General features: G+C 39.7%; 1 protein-coding gene across 2 annotated transcripts in view; it reads right to left on the bottom strand.

Annotated features, from left to right (window-relative positions):
- CNTNAP5 (contactin associated protein family member 5) overlaps positions 1 to 21,517 on the bottom strand; it is a 1,047,625-nt gene that overhangs the window by 789,601 nt on the left and 236,507 nt on the right. For both annotated transcript variants that reach the window (XM_055572939.1, XM_055572940.1), the window contains exon 3: positions 532 to 725. In XM_055572939.1, coding sequence (XP_055428914.1) covers positions 532 to 725 — 194 coding nt within the window. The remainder of the gene's footprint in view (positions 1 to 531; positions 726 to 21,517) is intronic.

Below are 21,517 nucleotides of genomic sequence, written 5' to 3'. Positions count from 1 at the left end.
TGTATTTATAACCTTTTAAATTGTTTTCAAAACTTGAGTAGAGGCAGGGGAACATAATGGCTTTAAAATCATACCAGGCTATGGAGTTCCATGTCAAGATTCACCAATTGGATAACTTTGGTTGAGTTACATAACTGAGCTAATTCCATCATCGCCAGGTAGGTAAAGTACTCGGCAAATAATAAATAAATAATAAATGCATGCTCAATCAACCAATACCTTCTCATTAACGATCAGACTTCTGTGGTATAGTTGTTTTTATTGAAGAAAGAACTGAGGCCCAGTCAATGAACTTTCCAAGTTACCAGAGAAAGAGGAAAACACTCAACTTTTTGTAACAGATATCCTCATTTCCCTACGAACTGGAGTCACGCTGGAGATAGGACTTAGACAAAGTCTAATTATTTCTGAATGGGCACTCAACAGTTATCAAGCTACTGGCAATCTGCATAGAGGAAAATGACAGAAACATTCCCTGGTTACCACGATCGCATCTCATTTTTATTCAGCTGATGCGAAAAGATGTCCTACCCAGATGCTGTCTTCTTGCTTGTACTGTTTCCAGTTGCGTCCTGTGTCACTGAACATCAGGCTGTAGCTCGTCACCCAGTCAGAGCTTCCGTATCTTCCCTGCGTGGCCACTGCTGTAATCTCCACTCTGTTTCCCAGGTCCATCTGGAGCCACTGCTGAGCATTGGAATCTGCTGGGGACCAACCGCCAGCTCCTGGAACAGGATCAGAGAGAGAGAGCTGTAGCAACATCTCACAGAGCCACAACTTTCACCTCTCAAAGAGAAAAACAAAACAAAGCAAAAAAACAGTGTTCAGCTAAAACGTTTTTATAACCCCAAAACATGTCCTACCTCTCTTTACAAATCCCTGGTATTTTGAAAAATTTGTATTGGATTATAAATTGATTTATAACACTGCATTAGTTTCTGGAGTGCAGCAAAGTGATTCAGTTATACATATATTCATTCTTTTTCAGATTATTTCCCCTTATAGGTTAAATCAATTAGGTTATCATGGAATATTGAGTAGAGTTCCCTGTGCTATACAATAGGTCCTATATAGTATATGATCTGTATGCTATTCCAAAATTCCTGATTTATCCCCCTCCACCATGTTTTCCCTTGGAAACCATGACTGTTTTCTATGTCTATGAGTCTATTTTTGTTTTGTATATACATTCATTTGTTTGACTTTTTTATATCCCACATGTAAGAGATATCATATGATATTTATCTTTCTCTGACTTCACTTTGTATGATAATCTCTCTGCTGTGCTGTGCTTAGTCACTCAGTAATGTCCAACTCTTTGTGACCCTATAGACTGTAGCCTGCCAAGCTCCTCTATCCATGGGATTTTCCAGGCAAGAATACTGGAGTGGGTTGCCATGCCCTCCTCCAGGGGATCTTCCCAACCCAGGGATCGAACCCAGGTCTCCCACATTGCAGGGGATTCTTTACCATCTGAAACACCAGGGAAGACCGTGAATACTGGAGTGGGCAGTCCATTACTTCTCTAGGGGATCTTCCTGGCCCAGGAATCGAACTGGGGTCACCTTAATTGCAGGTGGATTCTTTACCAGGTGAGCTACCAGGGAAGCCCTATGATAATCTCTAGGTCCATCCAAATGGCAAATGACATTATTTCATTCTTTTTTATGGCTGAGTAGTATTCCCTTGTATGCATAAACCACATCTTCTTTATCCATTAATCTGTCAGTGGATATTTAGGCTGCTTCTATATCTTGGCTATTGTAAACAGTGATGCACAAAACATTCTGGACCCAATTTTCATTGTCCCCTTCCATTAAATTCCCTTTTGTGGTTTAAAATTCAATTAAAATGCTGTTTCTTCTATGATTTTTCCCTTTTTTTGTCTATTATTATAGTTTTCTTCTTTTGGATTCCTAATGGGATTTATTTGTTATACTTTCTATTTTTTTACAACCTTAACCTTTAACATGACTTATATCCTCTGTCTGACTAGTCTTTTCTTGTTCCCTTCTTTGCTTTCTTCTTTCATTCTTCTCTTTCTTTTCCCTGATCCTTAGCTCTCTCCAAATACATGCTGTGAATCTGCCTTGGGCCAGACATTTTTCTGTGGATGCAAAGATTCATGATCATTAACTATGTCTTTGAAAAGTTAGTGATCACTCATTCAACAGATCCTCACTGAGCATCAGGAGTGTTCTGGGTAATGAGAGAGAGGGACACACAAACAAAAATGTGTAAAGTGATGTGAAAGAAAAGCTTCAGTGAAGTAAACACAAGGTTCAATAGAAGCACAGATTACAGAATGCCTCGGAAGGTGATCAGAAAGACCAACAGACAGTGATAGTGGAGCTGCAAGCTGAAGCAAGCATGGTCATTTTCCCAGCAAACAAGGTGAGACAAAGTTGGAGAGACCAAAAAGGGCCAAGTAAACAGCACATGCAACATCTCAGAGAGACATGAAAGAGAAGGTCCCAGCCATGGGTCTCCCTGTGAGTCCATATGTTTGACACACAGGAACTTTCTAGCATATAAACCTAAGCCTTTGGGCCCTGGAATTTTATCATGTGACACACTGGAACTCTGCAGAAGATCCATATAATCTCTTCCTTCTTTGGAAGACTTGTGGCCTAAATTTTCTCTTTTCATTTTACATAGGAACAAAGAAGTATGTATTCATTCTTACTGACCCAAGAGTCTACAAGGCATCTGAATCCTGAGTGGGACCTATTGTAGAATGTCTATGCTATGGATGCACCCTAATGTTCACGGTAGCATTATTTACAATAACCAAGATATGTAAGCAACATAAGTGTCCACCAACTGATAGTGAATAAGGAAGATGTGGTAAGTATATAGAATGGAGTATTACTCAGCCATAGAGAAGAATGGAATAATGCCATTTGCAGCAACACGAATGGACCTAGAGATTATCATATTAAGTGATGTAAGCCAGACAAAAACAAATATCATATGATATTTTTTGTATGTAGAATCTAAAAAAAGTTACAAATGAATGCAGTATATAAAACAAAAATAGACCTGCCAACATAGAAAAAAATTTATGGTCGTTAAGGGAAAAGGGGGGATGCATAAATTAGGAGTTTGGGATTAACAGATACGTACTATGAGAACAAAGATCTATTATTAATATATAGCACAGGGAACTATACTCAATGTTCTGTGATAACCTATAATAGAAAACATTTTGAAAAAATAGATATATATGGATATATAACTGATTCACTGTGCTGTACATTTGAAACTAACATGATATTGTTAATCAACTATACTTCAACTAAAAAAAAAGAAATAAGAACCTTTTATTAATAACCTTGCTTAGGGTATTGGATTGGCTGACTCATTGGATTTTTTAATTTAGAAGGGTTAACCAATAAATCCCTTTTGATTTCAACCTATGTCACTGAAAATCATTTTAGTCATGTCCCAGACTACATTCTTGGCATCTCAGGAGGAGTCAGTTGGACCCATTCTTGGTACTGAGAACTTTCTGAGCCCCATCTAGCTGCTCATTGCAGAGAGAGCTTGACACTACCTGGGAACAGGCTTGTGAACAAAGCGGGCATAGAACATGAAGTGGGCCTTACTTTGGCCATAAGGCATATTCTACCAGTTATCAATCGATTTTCTCCCAATAATTAGCTAGTACTATGATGAAAGAACTGATGCTTTTGAACTGTAGTGCTGGAGAAGACCCTTGAGAGTACCTTGGATAGTAAGGAGATATAACCAGTCAATGCTAAAGGAAATCAAGCCTTAATATTCATTGAAAAGACTCTTGCTGAAGTTGAAGCTCCAATACTTTGGCCACCTGATGTGAAGAACTGACACTGATGCTGGGAAAGATCGAAGGCAAAAGCAGAAGGGGTCAATAGAGGATGAGATGGTTAGATAACATCACAGACTCAATGGACATGAATTTGATCAAACTCTAGGAGATAGCGGAGAACAGGGAAGCCTGGCGTGCTACAGTCTATGGGGTCACAAAGAGTTGGACATGACTTAGTCACTAAACAACAATGACTCTAACTGAGCAGGACCCGATAAGGCCTTCTCAGAATAGACCCCCCCCAACCCCATGTCCTCTGCCTGCCATTTGTCTGCAGACAAACCTTACAGACAAATAAATTTAATTCGAGAAATGAGAAAACACAGAAAGAAAGGAAAATAGGAAGTGAGGCAAAATAATAACACTTTAGCCATTAAACAAAGTCAAGGACCTTTAGCTCCTCCTCAAGCACTATAGATAGTCTGAGTCACATTCTTTGAGCTATTTTGCAGATATTTAAATCCCCACCAGGTGGAAGAAATTCATGATATGCTGTTCATAAGCATGTAGACCCCAGACCAGTTAGAACCAGAAATTTGATGATGCTGACTCACTTTTACCTCACCACCAACCAATCAGAATATCCATGAGCTGATCACCCACATAGGACCCCCCTCTCTCACCTTGTCTTTAAAAACCTGTCTCTGAAATCCTTTGGGGTATTCGGGTCTTTTAAGCACTTAGTTGCCTGGACTTCTTCAGTAAACATGGGCCTTCAATAAAGCTATTTCTTTTTACTTCATCCAAGTCATTCTCTGAGAGTCAATCTGGCCAAATTTCATCAACAGTACTTTTAACCATTTGTTTGATAATATTTTTTTTTTTCACTCCCCTGAGTAGATTCAAATGCAGGGAAAGAAAGAAAGGAAGTATGCTCAGTTCTCACTCTGGAATGTCTTTTATTCTGTGTTTTGCAAGTTGTGAATACAGTGATGGATATTACTAATATTCACTAATATCCATTCTCTCCTCCTGTTGTAGTAATAAGACTATGGAGGGTGTATGGATTAACTGCACTTTTCAGCTCCCAATACTATTCAAGTTATACCCTTATGGACAAGTTCTCCCCAATAAAAATGTGAGTGGAAAGAAGATATGCCACCTGCAGGCTATGAGGTCTCTTCCCTACTTGCTTTCTCCTTTCACCACTGATGGAGGCAGAGAACAAGGACGTAGAAGATGTCAGGATCTCAGCATGGAAAGATGTTAGATTCCTGCACCATCACATGTTAGCTACGTTATTAACGAGAACTAAAGACTTATTTTGTTTAAGCTATTGCATGTTGAAATTTATTTGACACTGCAGTTTAACCTACCTTAATGCATAGAGAATATCCTGTGGAGTAAATAGAATAATGCCTACGTTATAGTTGAGGAAACTGAGATCCAGCAGTTGTAGAACACCTGGGACTCATGACTCTAGCACTGCTATTTGAGACAATTATATAACAGAAAAACGTTCTAACAGCCCAAAAATCAATAAAGGAGGACAACACAGGGAGGAGACATTCAAGCAGAAATTCTGAGCTGCCAGTTCTAGAAGTATATTTTTAATCAATCAACATTGCAGTAACCAATATGTCCACGATTCCCAATCGAATCTATCCTCTCTCAACTTCTCAAAACAGGGAGGCCCAATTAGGAGGAGATACTATTTTTCCAAGAAATCTACAATTATTCTGAAACTACTCTTTATTTCAACTCAACTTTCCCTGCTGCCCATTTCATGAGACCTGTCTCTGGAGTGTAAAAAGCAAGGTTTTGTAAGTTGTATCACCTCAACAATATTAAAGCTTGCTAAAAAAGAAATATGTATGGTGATTTCTTCTGAGAGATGAAAATATGAGTAATTTTATTCTTTTATGCTTTTTGCATATAACCTAATTTTTATTTCAGTATGTCTTTCTTTTACAAACCAAGACTCATTTGTACATGGCTTATTGCATGAAGAATATATGTAGTGACTTGAGAACCAGTGGTATAATATAGGACTCTGTGTGACCATCACAATTTTTGATACAAAAATTCTCAAATCTTACCTATTTCCCTTTACCCTTGTGTCCACAATTAGACTTCCTTGTTCACTTTAGTGTTTTCCTTCCTTTATTCTAAGTATACTTATTATAGTTATATATGATAATAATTTATGTCAGTGATAGCAGAAAGAAAATAAGTCATTTTCCCCACTATCTCTCAAAGAATACAATCACAAAAGATTGACCCAAACCAAATCCAAATAAAACAAAAGGGGGACTAGGTAATGATGAAAATATTCCTTAAAATTTATCTAAAGAAAATCACAGCTTCCTTTTGCCCACAGTAGAAAACCATAGCTTATTGCTGCTGCTGCTGCTGCTAAGTCGCTTCAGTCATGTCCAACTCTGTGTGACCCCATAGACGGCAGCCCACCAGGCTCCCCCGTCTCTGGGATTCTCCAGGCAAGAACACGAGTGGGTTGCCATTTCCTTCTCCAATGCATGAAAGTGAAAAGTGAAAGTGAAGTCGCTCAGTTGTGTCCGACTCTTCGCGACCCCATGGACTGCAGCCTACCAGGCTCCTCTGTCCATGGGATTTTCCAGGCGAGAGTACTGGAGAGCGTTGCCATTGCCTTCTCCACCATAGTTTATTAATCCTCCCCAAATTAACCAAATTGGAATAATTGATGTTAGTATTCATTAACACATCAAGTTAGGTAGTTTCCAAACCCAGGAGCTTCAGCCTAAGCTCTTAAAATGAAGGGTCACTCTCTGGGTGATAACTGCCAAAGCCTTTCCCCTGCTTTTGAAGATTCTCCCAGCATTACAGCTAACAGGCAAGACACTCAGGGTTTCTGTGGTTACTATGGCAAAAATTTTGCTCCTTCCACTAAACAATAAATGTGTTTTCACAATGATGAGAGTAGCCTGAAGATACTATTTGTAGTTACTCTTAAGACACACTGTACCCACACTAGCTTTCTATTTCTTAATTGTTCTTAAGGTTGAGGTGTAACATACACAGAGAAACCTGCACTTGGCATGTTGCAGGTGTTAATGTAGGCAGGGCTCTCTGTAATTGTGGCTGCTGTATCAATAATCAGTAGTTACAATTCCCACAAATCCTACATTTTGAATTGAAAGGAATTTGATGAAATTTCAAAGGAAAAGTATAGTTTTAAGGGAAAAATAACTTCACCTTAGATTTTTATAGAATCTAGAACATGGGATCCTGAATAATTTGAAGATTATCACTTAGTTTATTCTTAGCATACCCCAAGCATCATACTCTACATGCTATGTAATTTCACTTTAGGGGAGAAGATGGAAATGAAATCTAAGAGACCTGGTTCAAGATCCAGCTCAGGTCCTGAGGTTAGATTGGATGAGAGTCTCAACTGTGCTCCATCATCAGAAAGCACCTGGAGTGCTTGTGAAGATGACAAATTCTTTGGCTCATTCCTTGATAACTGATGCAGGGGCTAACCCAGAAATCTGTATCTTGAGAAAGGTATTCGTGACATGCTGAGTGGTTTGGGAGACACTGGATGAAAGCGCTTCTGAAGTTTCAGTTCTACTATTTTACTGAGAAGAGTAGAATTCTTCATTTGTTTCATGATCCAAGTTAGTTTAAACCCAACATGTTATTCTTGATGATTACAAACAAAAATGGAGAAGGCAATGGCACCCCACTCCAGTACTCTTGCCTGGAAAATCCTATGGATGGAGGAGCCTGGTAGGCTGCAGTCCATGGGGTCGCGAAGAGTCGGACACGACTGAGTGACTTCACTTTCACTTTTCACTTTCATGCATTGGAGAAGGAAATGGCAACCCACTCCAATGTTCTTGCCTGGAGAATCCCAGAGACGGTGGAACCTATGGGCTGCCGTCTATGGGGTAGCACAGAGTCGGACACAACTGAAGTGACTTAGCAGCAGCAGCAGCAGCACAAATAAAAAAGCAACATGAAATTGCCTCTGGACCTAAAGATGGACACTCCTCCAATTTGATCCCCAATCCCTCACCCCTAAAAACAGATGGTAACTTAAAGTCAGACAAAATTAAAAAGGAAATCTCAAAATTTGTGAATTCAAAAATACCTATCTCTGTTCTTGCCTGGACAATTTTTTTTTTCACTACCAGTCAATCCTTTTGCTTCTGATCACCATACGCTTTCTATATGCCCTTGAGTGTTCACTCACTCACAATATTAGTTGACTGTAGGATAGTCCTTTCTCAGTGCACAATACAGCTGCAAGCACTTGATAACCTGACCTCACTTACCATCCCAGGAGCTCTGCATGATTGATACTAGTATCACTATCCCCACTTAACAGAAGGAAAAACTGAGGCCAGAATTGTTGGTCAGCTTTTCCAAGGTCACACAATTGGTCAGTGGCAGAACAGGGAATTCAAACTCATAAAACTGGGACTCAGAGCCAAGTTCTTAACCACTCAGCTGCATGGCCTCTCAGCAACATAGACAGAGCATGCTTACCTTCTTCCTTGTTTATAATAGCAATTGTCTCTAGAAACATAATTTACACTTCACCTCTTTTTCAGTGTCTCACTTGATTCTTATAGCCATCAGCAATAGTATTTTAACTTTCATTTACCAGGGAATAAGCCAGGTTTAAAGGGTAACCTAGCTTACCCAGACTATATGGAGACACTGATCTCCAATCAATTTTTGCAGATTTCTCAACCCTGCCTGAGGTTTCAACAGGGATCAATATTTTAAGTAAACAAGTAGCTATTTTTAGGGAGAATTCTAAGCAAGGTTTAAGTAAGAGAAGAGATCCAGTTCCCTGTTCAAACTTGCAAACCATGGTACTTATACCTAACTTTATATGCTAAGCTAGGCTCCATTCACGTAACAGAAAAACTGGTAGAGAAGGCAGAACTACCTCCATTTCTACACTGATTTCCACTTCTAACTCAGAAAGGGAAATGAGACTGGATTGATGCCAAACATTGGAAATGAGCACAAAATGTTATACACAGGTCTCTGCTGGGACTCTCCTATAAATAGTACACTTTATACAGTGTGGGTAAGAGTAAAATCAAGATTCACAAACATGCTCATAACCTTAATACCTAGACACAACACATGATGATCTTATATGTAGAACAGGACATGTGGCTGGGAAAGGACTTCTGACGCTGGAAGGCCATTGGCCGAAACTGGGCAATTTCATGCTGGCTGGTAACTGGGCATTATCATTTTGCCCATGGACATGTGTGGTAGGATCTAGGTGTTGCTGGGTGGCTCTGGCCAGGGCTCCAACACTTCTATTCACACATTTATTTAGGGACTCGGGAGCCTTTTGGGGGAAAAGTAAGAAAGAACTCAGTCAAATACCCTGTGGGCTTCAAAATGTGTAAACACTAGTAGGAAGATCTGGAGTTGCCCTATTTCTTGAATTTTTATTTGATATTGAAGTATAGTTGGTTTGCTTCCCTCGTGGCTCAGTGGTAAAGAATCCATTTGCCAATGCAGGAGACACAGATTCAATCTCTGGGTGGTAAAGATCCCCTGGAGAAGGAAATGGCAATCCACTCCAGTATTCTTGCTTGGGAAATCTCATGGACAGAGGAGCCTGTTGGACTATAGTCCATGGGGTGACAAAAGAGTCAGATGACTCAGCAACTAAAACAAGAACAACAAATAGTTGGTTTACAGTGTTGTGTTAGTTTCAGGTGTACAGCAAAGTAAGTCATATTTATACGACCAGTGCATTCTCTTGCAAAACTCTATTAGCCTTTGCCCTGCTTCATTTAGTACTCCAAGGCCGAATTTGCCTTTTACTCCTGGTGTTTCTTGACATCCTGCTTTTGCATTCAAGTCCCCTATAATGAAAAGGACATCTTTTATGGGTGTTAGTTTTAAAAGGTCTTGTAGGTCTTCATAGAACCGTTCAACTTCAGCTTCTTCAGCATTACTGGTCAGGGCATAGACTTGGATTGCTGTGATACTGAATGGTTTGCCTTGGAAACAAACAGAGATCATTCTGTCTTTTTTGGGATTGCATCCAAATACTGCGTTTTGGACTCTTTTGTTGACTATGATGGCTATTCCATTTCTTCTAAGGGATTCTTGCCCACAGTAGTAGATATAATGGTCACTGGAGATAAATTCACCCATTCCAGTGCAATTTAGTTCACTGATTCCTAAAACGTCTATGTTCACTCTTGCCATCTCCTGTTTGACCACTTCTAATTTGCCTTGATTCATGGACCTAACATTCCAGGTTCCTGTGCGATATTGCTCTTTACAGAATCAGATTTTACTTCCATCATCAGTCATATCTATAACTGGGTGTTGTTTTTGCTTTGGCTCCATCTCTTCAGTCTTTCTGGAGTTTTTTCTCCACTGATCTCCAGTAGCATATTGGGCACCTACCGACCTGGGGAGTTCATCTTTCAGTGTCCTATCTTTTTGCCTTTTCATACTGTTCGTGGGGTTCTCAAGGCAGGAATGCTGAAGTGGTTTGCCATTCCCTTTTCCAGTGGACCACGTTTTGTCAGAACACTCCACAATGACCTGTCCATCTTGGGTGGCCCCACACGGTATGGTTATGATTTCATTGAGGTAGGCAAGGTTTGAAAAGGCAGAGGAACCAGAGATTAAACTGCCAACATCCATTGGATGATCAAAAAAGAGAGTTCCAGAAAAACATCTACTTCTGCTTTGTTGACTACTCAAAGCTTTCAACTGTGTGGATCACAGCAAACTGTGGAAACTTCTTCAAGATGGGAACACCAGACCACCTGACTTGCCTCTTGAGAAATCTGCATGCAGGACAGGAAGCATCAGTTAGAACTGGACGTGGAATAACAGACTGGTTACAAATAGGGAACGGAGTACATCAAGGCTATACATTGTCACCCTGCTTATTTACCTTATATGCAGAGTACATCATGAGAAATGCTGGGCTGGATGAAGCACAAGCTGGAATCAAGATTGCTGGGAGAAATATCAATAACCTCAGATATGCAGATGACACCACCCTTATGGCAGAAAGTGAAAAAGAACTAAAGAGCCTCTTGATGAAAGTGAAAGAGGAGAGTGAAAAAGATGGCTTAAAACTCAAAATTCATAAAACTAAGATTATGGCATCTGGTCCCATCACTTCATGGCAAATAGATGGGAAACAGTGGAAACAGTGACAGACTTTATTTTTTGGACTCCAAAATCACTGCAGATGATGACTGCAGACATGAAATTAAAAGACACTTGCTCCTTGGAAGAAAAGGTATGACCAACCTAGACAGCATATTAAAAAGCAGAGACATTACTTTGCCAACAAAGGTCTGTCTAGTAAAAGCTATATTTTTTCCAGTAGTCATGTATGGATGTGAGAGTTGAACTATAAAGAAAGCTGAACATTGAAGAATTGATGCTTTTGAACTGTAGTGTTGGAGACAACTCTTGAGAGTCCCTTGGACTGCAAGGAGATCCAACCAGTCCATCCTAAAGGAAATCAGTCCTGAATATTCATTGGAAGAACTGATGCTGAAGCTGAAACCTGAATACTTTGGCCACCTGATGCGAAGAACTGACTCACTGGAAAAGACTCTGATTCTGGGAAAGATTGAAGGTGGGAGGAGAAGGGAACGACAGAGGATGAGATGGTTGGATTGCATCATAAACTCGATGGACATGAGTTTGAGTAAACTCCGGGAGTTGGTGATGGACAGGGAGGCCTGGCATACTTCAGTACGTGGGCTCACAAAGAGTCAGACATGAATGAGTGACTGAAATGAATTGAACTGAATACATACATATATATATATAAATTTCCATTTTTTTCAGATTATTTTCCCTTATATGTTATTACAGAATATTGAGTAGAGTTCCCTGTGCTATATAATAAGTCCTTTTTGATTATATATTTTATGTATAGTAGTGGGTGGTGGTGGTTTAGTCACTAAGTCCTGTACGACTCTTGTGACTCCATGGACTCTACCTTGCCAGCCTCCTCTGTCCATGAGATTTCCCAGGCAAGAGCACTGGAGTGGGTTACCATTCCTTTCTCCAGGGAATATTCCTGACCCAGAGATCGAACTCATAGTTTCTGCATTGGCAGGCAGGTTTTTTTTTTTAACATGGAGCCACCTGGGAAGTCCCATATAGAGTAGTATGTATGTGTTAATCTCAAACTGCTAATTTATCATTTCCATGTTTCCCCTTTGATAATCATAATTTTGATTTCTCACAGGTCCGTGAGTCTGTTTCTATTTTGTAAATAAATTCATCTGTATCATTTTAATTGGCTTCCACATATAAGTGATATCTTATGACATTTGTCTGTTTCTGTCTGACTTACTGAACTTAGTATGATAAGCTCTAGGTCCACCCATGTTGCTACTATTGACATTATTTCATTCTTTTTATGGCTGAATAGTATTCCATTGTTGTACCTCTTTTTCTTTATCCATCCATCTGTTATTAAACACTTAGATTGTTTCCTTGTCTTGGCTATTGCAAACAGCATTGCAATAAACATTAGGGTGCATGCATCTTTTCAAAATATGGTTTTCTCCAGGTTTATGCTCAGGAGCAGGAATGCTGGGTCATATGGTAGTTCTATTTTTAGTTTTTCAAGGAATCTCCATACTGTTTTCCATAGTGGCTGTACCAATTTACACTCCCACAAAGAGTGTAGGAGGATTTCCTTTTTTCCACATCCTCTCCAGCATTTATTGTTCGTAGATTTCTTTTTTCTTTTCTTTTTTTTTTTTTTTTTGATGACAGCCATTCTGACAGGTGTGAGGTGATAACTCATTGTAGTTTTGATTTGCAATTCTCCAATAATTAGAGATGTTGAGCATATTTTCATTTGCCTTTTGACCATGTTGAGGCCAATTTGCAGGGAGAAAAAAAGGAAAATCATAAGAGGAGATTCATGTAAAAGGGAGAATTTGGATCCAAATGAGACCCTGTTATAATAATTAAGGAATCCCTAGGAGCAATACCTGGTGGAGGCCGGGGAACACTTGCACTCTATGTGAGTTATTTAGTTTGGCTTCCTCAGAAGTCAACTAGGAGACATGGAGTTGAGTGTTAGCAGTTCACTTGGGAACTTGACCCTGGGAAGCCAGGTGAGGGCAACGGATATGAGGCAGGGAAGAAAGGGAAGTTAATCCATGGTGCATCCACGAGCCAGCCAGCCCTGTGTGTGAGCTCAATCCCACTGTGTAGGATGCACTTTGCCGTATGCCAACAAACCCGGAGGACATTGAGGTCAAATATTGATTGAAGGTTCCTGGAGGGCATGGCCATGTTTAAGACATAGAAAGTCGAGAAGGCAGAGAAGAGAAGGTGTAGTTATTGAGGTCAGAAGTGGTTCTGCTGGGGATGTCCTTAGGCTTCCATTCTGATCCCCTTCAGCAGATGGAGTCAATCTCCAGCTATGTGCTCACTGAAAAATAGAACTGTCTGTTCCTTCTTCTGTCTGCTACTGCTTCCCATCCTAGTGTACCCCAATTATGGATGAGTACAAGGTTCTAAATGTGGTTCCCAATGCCTCAAGGCAACTGATATTCAGGGTGCAATCTGTGATCTAGAACTTCCCCTCGGTATCCCTAGACTTAAGTTGAGATCACATATCTTGCTAGCTTCCTCCACCATCTGCCATCTTCCAGCACAAACTATCTCCAGATCATTGCCCCAGAAATAATTTGAACAGGAAGTCCCATCTCAGCTCTGCTCTTAAGGTCTTGTTCTTGTAGTGAAGTGGTGAAGTTCAAGGAATACAGACACTAATAGCCTTTATGACAGTGTGTCTCCTTGGACACACCTGCCTGTGTTTATGGAAGAGAGCTGTATTATTGTTTGGAAGGGTTCTGATACTCTTCACTTAGACAGTTTCTCTATGGTGTCCTGCTATAACTATGTTCCCTTATAAAGAGTGGAGCCATAAGGTCCTCATGGATGAGAAAAATGTATCTGGCTGCACATTTCAAAGTTCAGAAGTTACATAAGAATTGAGAAAGGTAGGCAGGAAGATATTTGGAATTCCAAAAATGTAAAGTTTGGTCCCAAGGAGGATATCTAACATTTATGCCCCTTGCAGGACAAGGACTGATTCATATACACATAAAACAACCAGGCACTTTTAGATACTTAGGTGAGAGGGTCACATATATCAAACTTGGAAAGATTCTAGAACTACACTGTTCAATATGGTAGCCACTAGCCACCTATGTCTATTTATTTATTTATTTATTTTTAATTTTTATTTTATTTTTAAACTTTACAATATTGTATTAGTTTTGCCAAATATCAAAATGAATCTGCCACAGGTATACCTGTGTTCCCGTTTATTTAAATTTAATTTTACTTAAATGAAAACTTCAGTTCCTAAGTGGTATTAGCCATATTTCAATAGCCATGTGTAGCTAGTGACTATTTTGTTAGGCAGCACAGTTATACAGAATGGGAAAGACTAGAGATCTCTTCAAGAAAATTAGTGATACCAAGGGAAGATTTCATGCAAAGATGGGCTCAATAAAGGACAGAAATGGTATGGACCTAACAGAAGTAGAAGAGATTAAGAAGAGGTGGCAAGAATACACAGAAGAACTGTACAAAAAAGATCTTCACAACCCAGATAATCATGATGGTGTGATCACTGACCTAGAGCCAGACATCCTGGAATGTGAAGTCAAGTGGGCCTTAGAAAGCATCACTATGAACAAAGCTAGTGGAGGTGATGGCATTCCAGTTGAGCTATTCCAAATCCTGAAAGATGATGCTGTGAAAGTGCTGCACTCAATATGCCAGCAAATTTTGAAAACTCAGCAGTGGCCACAGGACTGGAAAAGGTCAGTTTTCATTCCAATCTCAAAGAAAGGCAATGCTAAAGAATGCTCAAACTACTGCACAATTGCACTCATCTCATATGCTAGTAAAGTAATGTTCAAAATTCTCCAAGCCAGGCTTCAGCAACACATGAACCATGAACTTCCAGATGTTCAAGTTTGTTTTAGAAAAGGCAGAGGAACCAGAGATCAAATTGCCAACATCTGCTGGATCATCGAAAGAGAAAGAGAGTTCCAGAAAAACATCTATTTCTGCTTTATTGACTATGCCAAAGCCTTTGACTGTGTGGATTACAATAAACTGTGGAAAATTCTGAAAGAGTTGGGAATACCAGACCACATGACCTGCCTCTTGAGAAACCTATATGCAGCTTAGGAAGCAACAGTTAGAACTGGACATGGAGCAACAGACTGGTCCAAATAGGAAAAGGAATATGTCAAGGCTGTATACTGTCACCCCACTTATTTAACTTATATGCAAAGCGACTTCACTTTCACTTTTCACTTTCATGCATTGGAGAAGGAAATGGCAACCCACTCCAGTGTTCTTGCCTGGAGAATCCCAGAGACAGAGGAGCCTGGTGGGCTGCCATCTATGGGGTCGCACAGAGTCAGACACAACTGAAGTGACTCAGCAGCAGCAGCAGCAGAGTACATCATGAGAAACGGTGGGCTGGAAGAAGCACAAGCTGGAATCAAGATTGCCAGGAGAAATATCAATAACAGATATGCAGATGACACCACTCTTATGGCAGAAAGTGAAGAAGAACTAAAAAACCTCTTGATGAAAGTGAAAGAGGAGAGTGAAAAGGTTGGCTTGAATCTCAATATTCAGAAAACGAAGATCATGGCATCTGGCCCCATCACTTCATGGCAAATAGATGGGGAAATAGTGGCTGACTTTATTTTGGGGGGCTCCAAAATCACTGAAGATGGTGATTGCAGCCATGAAATTAAAAGATGCTTACTCCTCGGAAGGAAAGTTATGACCAACCTAGATAGCATATTGAAAAGCAGAGATATTACTTTGCCAACAAAAGTCCATCTAGTCAAGGCTGTGGTTTTTCCAGTGGCCATGCATGGATGTGAGAGTTGGACTGTGAAGAAAGCTGAGCACCAAAGAATTGATGCTTTTGAACTGTGGTGTTGGAGAAGACTCTTGAGAGTCCCTTGAACTACAAGGGGGTCCAACCAGTCCATCCTAAAGAAGACCAGTCCTGGGTATTCATTCGAAGGACTGATGCTGAGGCTGAAACTCCAATACTTTGGCCACCTCATGCAAAGAGTTGACTCATTGGAAAAAACCCTGATGCTGGAAGGGATTGGGGGCAGGAGGAGAAGGGGACGACAGAGGATGAGATGGCTGGATAACATCAATGACTTGATGCACATGAGTTTGAGTGAACTCCAGGAATTGGTCATGGACAGGTAGGCCTGGCATGCTGCGATTCATGGAGTCACGAAGAGTCAAACACGACTGAGTGACTGAACTGAACTGAACAGTTATAGGATATCCAATCTTTGTATAAATTTCTATTGGCTAGTACTGTGTTAGAATTTATCTTATAAAGTAGTGGAAGCTTAGTTGCATTTTAATTTGGCAAATCAATACAATTTAACTCTATCCATTGCCTGCTCAGATGTAGAGGATGTTTAGTGGATTATTTATTCCTCATTTAATGAATATATGATTATTGAATTCCACCCATGAATAAAACAGTGTAGAAGACTGAGCAGACAGATAAGACAATCTGTTTTCAGACATATAGATAAAACAAACAAAACAAAACAAAAATGACTCATAAGATCTTCAAAGGGTAAATGGAGAAGTTAAATTGAAAGTTATTTAACACAGCAGATCTTGTATTGTTGACATTGTCAATTAAAGCTTATCTTTCATGAGCAGCATGTGTTTTGCACAGTTTAGTATGCTACATTAGTCTTCATTTTCTGAGGCCATTTTGCTTGAAAGAGAGTGCCTGGTCTAAGTCTGTGTCTCAGTTGAAAGAGTTATTTTCTACTCTGTAATTGTGAGAAGTAATTTCTTTGCTTCTATGAAAATAGTATAGTTGATATCTACTTCATCAAGGATTAAGATAATATATGTCAACTCATAGGTTTCATGACCATGGGCACAAAATGGTTAAGAAGTGTCATTGTTACCACAAGAGTGTCATCTTGGGTTCAAAGAAAAGAAAAAATCCCTCTAGCTTCAGTTCAAATTTCCATCAGGAAATTATTTCTTTGATTGGTGATGTGCAAGATAGCCCAACAAAATAGCAAGATATACAGCTTACAAGAGAAAAGTGACTGAAGAGACATCACCATGTATTCTGTTACTCCACATCATGTAATTAGTCTAAGGCCAGTCAAGGTAACTCCATCACTTTTGACTGTGGTTGGGTTTAAAAGTGAACAGAAAACCTGCTGGTGAGGCAGCAGAAGAGTGGTTGGGTGAGGTTGGGGCTGGAGAGAGTTTCACTGCCCCAAGCTGTGGTTCTCAGACTTGCAGCACATCAGAATCACATAGAGAGCTTGGGAAAATAGAGATTTCTGGGTCCTACTGCCAAAGTTTCTGATTCAGGTGGTATGGAATAAATATACATTATTGTAGATTTAATCTGCAACAAACCTACATAAATATACAGACAATCTACATTTTCTAATTTATTCCTTGGTGATGCTCATTATACTGCTGTTCTGAGGAATGACAATTTGATGGCTTAAAACAAAGTTATGGCCCCTTTGTTTCCCAGAACATTGATGTGTCTGGTCAACACAAATTGGACCGCTTATTAGCTCCAGACTGATGCTGATACTGAGGATGAAATCATTTAACTGAATTCATCAGCCCTGGAGCCTGTCCTCCTTGAGAAATTACTTTTATTTAACTTATATGCAGAGAAACGCTGGACTGGAAGAAGCACAAGCTGGAATCAAGATTGCCGGGGGAATCTTGATTATCAATAATCTCAGATATCTCAATATCAATAATCTCAGATAAGCAGATGAGACCACTCTTATGGCAGAAAGTGAAGAGGAACTAAAAAGCCTCTTGATGAAAGTAGAAGAGGAGAGTGAAAAAGTTGGCTTAAAGCTCAACATTCAGAAAATGAAGATCATGGCATCTGGTCCCATCACTTTATGGCAAATAGATGGGGAAACAGAGTCAGACTTTATTTTTTGGGCTCCAAAATCACTGCAGATGGTGACTGCAGCCATGAAATTAAAAAATGCTTACTCCTTAGAAGGAAAGTTATGACCAACCTAGATAGCATATTGAAAAGCAGAGACATTACTTTGCCAACAAAGGTCCGTCTAGTCAACATGTATGGATGTGAGAGTTGGACTGTCAAGAAAGCTGAGTGCAGAAGAACTGATGCTTTTGAACTTTGGTGTTGGAGAAGACTCTTGAGAGTCCCTTGGACTGCAAGGAGTTCCAACCAGTCCATTCTAAAGGAGATCAGTCCTGGGTGTTCATTGGAAGGACTGATGCTAAAGCTGAAACTCCAATACTTTGGCCACCCGATGTGAAGAGCTGACTCATTGGAAAAGACTCTGATGCTGGAAGGGATTGGGGGCAGGAGGAGAAGGGGACGACAGAGGGTGATATGTCTGGATGGCTTCACCGACTTGATACACATGAGTGCATCAAGTGAGTGAACTCCGGGAGTTGGTGATGGACAGGGAGGCCTGGAGTGCTGCAATTCATGGTGTCGCAAAGAGTTGGACAGGACTGAGTGACTGAACTGGACTGAACTGAACTCAGAGTAATAGATTTTATTTTTAATTCTTTTTAAAAATGTGAAACAAAACACAGATATAGAAAAATCCCACCCAGCAAATATTTAGCTTAAATGATTTCAGGATGAATACCCTTGTAATTACCACAATGTTCAAGAAATTGAAGTACAGACACTTCTCAATTTCCATGTGCCTAGTTCGAGTAATTTAGTATTTTTTATTCTAGTGAATTTTTCACACTCGTGAGTTTTCTGTTACTTACACTCTCAATTACTCACAGAAATATATCCCAGGGATAATAATTAATTGCTCTGGATATATTTGTGGAAGAGATTTATTAGAAGCAAGTCCTAAGCAAAACAAATGATAAAAATTATTTTATAAAATATGGATTTTTGTAAAAAATTTATATTGATTAGAAAAATAAAACTGAGACATAATCAACTGACTGCACAAATGAATACTATAAGTCAGATAAGTGTAGTTTGAAGCACTTGGAATGGGCCCTAGAGAAGGGAGAACCATAGGATAAGGGGCATTTAAACTTGAACCCTAGAGAAAGATGAATTGAACATTCATATCAACTATCCTGCTTCCTTAGTGTTAGTTATGTGTCACCATTTTCAGTCCATATAGTGCATTCAGTAATCCTGATCTCATCTTTATAAAATTTATTTATTTATTTATTTTTCTTAGCTCATCTTTTTAATACCATTTCTACAATGTCTTAGGAAAAAGCCATCTTCTACAGGAATTGAGCAAATGAACTGCTTGTTAGACAAAGCAAGAGTATCCACCAAACAATACACTATTAAAATGCAACTTCTTTCCACTTGGCTGTGACATTCATTGTCAATACAGTAGTACACTTCCAATCACTAGACAAATATATGTCATGAGTTTTCCAGCTTTTAATTTCACTACTATATCTTTAAGTTACAATGTTTTAAGTTAAGAGCAGTAAGCTGATGAATTGCAGAGCTTGTCGCTTTGCAAATTATTATCTTGGCAACATCAGATTGGTGATTCACTGACTAGCATGTTAAAGGTTGCCTTGTAGAAATAATATGAAGTTGGGATTTCAAGAGAAGTGATCAGTCACAGGAGCAAAATAAAGGGTGAATTGCATGGTTTATGTATTACCTTTGTTGTGGCAAATACTGATGTTTAGAGTCATAGACGGAGAAGGCAATGGCAACTCACTTCAGTACTCTTGCCTGGGAAAATCCCATGGATGGAGGAACCTGGTAGGCTACAGTCCGTGGGGTTGCGAAGAGTCGGACACAACTGAGCGACTTCCCTTTCACTTTTCACTTTCATGCATTGGAGAAGGAAATGGCAACCCACTCCAGGGTTCTTGCCTGGAAAATCCCAGGGAAGGGGGAGCCTGGTGGGCTGCCATCTATGGGGTCGCACAGAGTCGGACACAACTGAAGTGACTCAGCAGCAACAGCAGCAGTAGCAGAGTCAAAGAAGCATCATATCATTAGTGAGCAAAAGTATTCATAAGATTCCTCCTTTCCCTCTTAACAGAATTTAATTTTGCAATGATCTTGCCTGAATAGAGAGAGGGTCATCACATTGTATTTGTCTACATTTGAGACAAGGTCCCAAGGCTCCTATTAAATAGGAGAAGATTTCTATGCTGTACTCTCAATGATCCATAGCTGTCCTCTAAGAGAAGAGGCCTAGGGCATTATTTAAATATGTAGGTCAGGTTAGTTTTGCCCACAGGTGTATTAGACAGTATGATTTTTCAGGGCCATGGAGTCTATGTCTCTCTTTCTTCCTTGATGCCTGAATATCCAGTCTGTGCGGTTAAAATACTGACAACCCTAGCTGAAATGCCAAAATTACCTGAAAGGATTGACTCTTGTGTCAACAACACTTCTATTTAGATAAAGAACTCAGATTAACATGAGTAAAGACATTAGTGAACATGTGGTAGACAGATTCAGATGCAAGTCCTACTGACAATTAGCTGTATATCCTTAGGTTGTGACTTGACCTCTCTGAATCTCTTTCCTAATCTTTAATAACAATGCCAACCATCTTAGAGTACTGACATGATGATTAAAAAAAAGGCTAATTTTTTTTTTTAGCATGATTCCTTATTTATAATGACTTAGCCAAATTTGATTAAGAATTGAAAGAGGGGCATTTTCAGGTATGGACCAGCACAATGCATCTCAAATTCAAACATGTTATTGCAGCAGTTTTTAAAGCACAGGTTCTGATCCAGAAGTTTTGGAGCAGACTCTCAGATTCTTTATTTGCAACAAGCTCCCAGGTGATGCCCATGTTAATATGCAGAGTCCACACTTGGAGAAGAGAGTGTGCATATGAGGCAACAAAGGCAAGCATAGAACCTGATGTCTGCCATGCCTGGGGACAGTCAGGACAGAAGAAAAAAGAAAAGGTGCTGAAAAGAAGGAGAGAGCCCTTCAAAGAGAAAAAAATAGAATGCAATGACACATTGCTGTACACCACACTGTCTTTTTGAACAGATCAGACCATATTCACATCACGTCTGGCTGAATCAATCCAGTTGGTAGACTAGTACTATCTTTTGCAAGCAGGCATTGTACTGCTGCCAGTAAAATTGGGTCCCCAGGATTGTCACCTAGCTGTCTGGAACAAGTCCCCAGACAGCTGACATCATGTTAATTGTGAGGACCCTGATTCCTGAATTATTCCCAATTCACATCTCCTCAGGAGGGACCAGACACTGAAATGAAAATCAACATCCCAAAGACCTTCAGTGGTCCTTAGCTTTTTGCAACCCAAACACTGCCCAAGGGGGAAAGAAGAAATGTGTATTGATTCTGTGCCAAAGGGAGGCAAGATTTTGAAGCCTCCCCATCCCTCCATGAGCCTAGGAAGCTGAAAATGCTTTGACATAAAAAAAATCAAATTCTCCATGGCAACAAAATTGTCATGCCAGAAACACAATCTCAACTAACACAAGCAAGCATCTCAAAAATACACTGAGTGAGGAGGAAGAACTAAAATTTCAAGGAGCAAATGATGAATGTGATTATTTGCAAAATTCTATTGGTGATGGGGGGGGGGGAGGTAAGGATGGGAAAGAAAAATACAAACCTCCCCTCTCATGTGCCCA

The sequence above is a fragment of the Bubalus kerabau genome, chromosome 3, assembly GCF_029407905.1.
Source record: "Bubalus kerabau isolate K-KA32 ecotype Philippines breed swamp buffalo chromosome 3, PCC_UOA_SB_1v2, whole genome shotgun sequence".
NCBI classification, from domain to species: domain Eukaryota; kingdom Metazoa; phylum Chordata; class Mammalia; order Artiodactyla; family Bovidae; genus Bubalus; species Bubalus kerabau.
The sequence above is the reverse complement of the archived record's forward strand: the minus strand, read 5'-3'. Positions and strand labels throughout refer to the sequence as shown.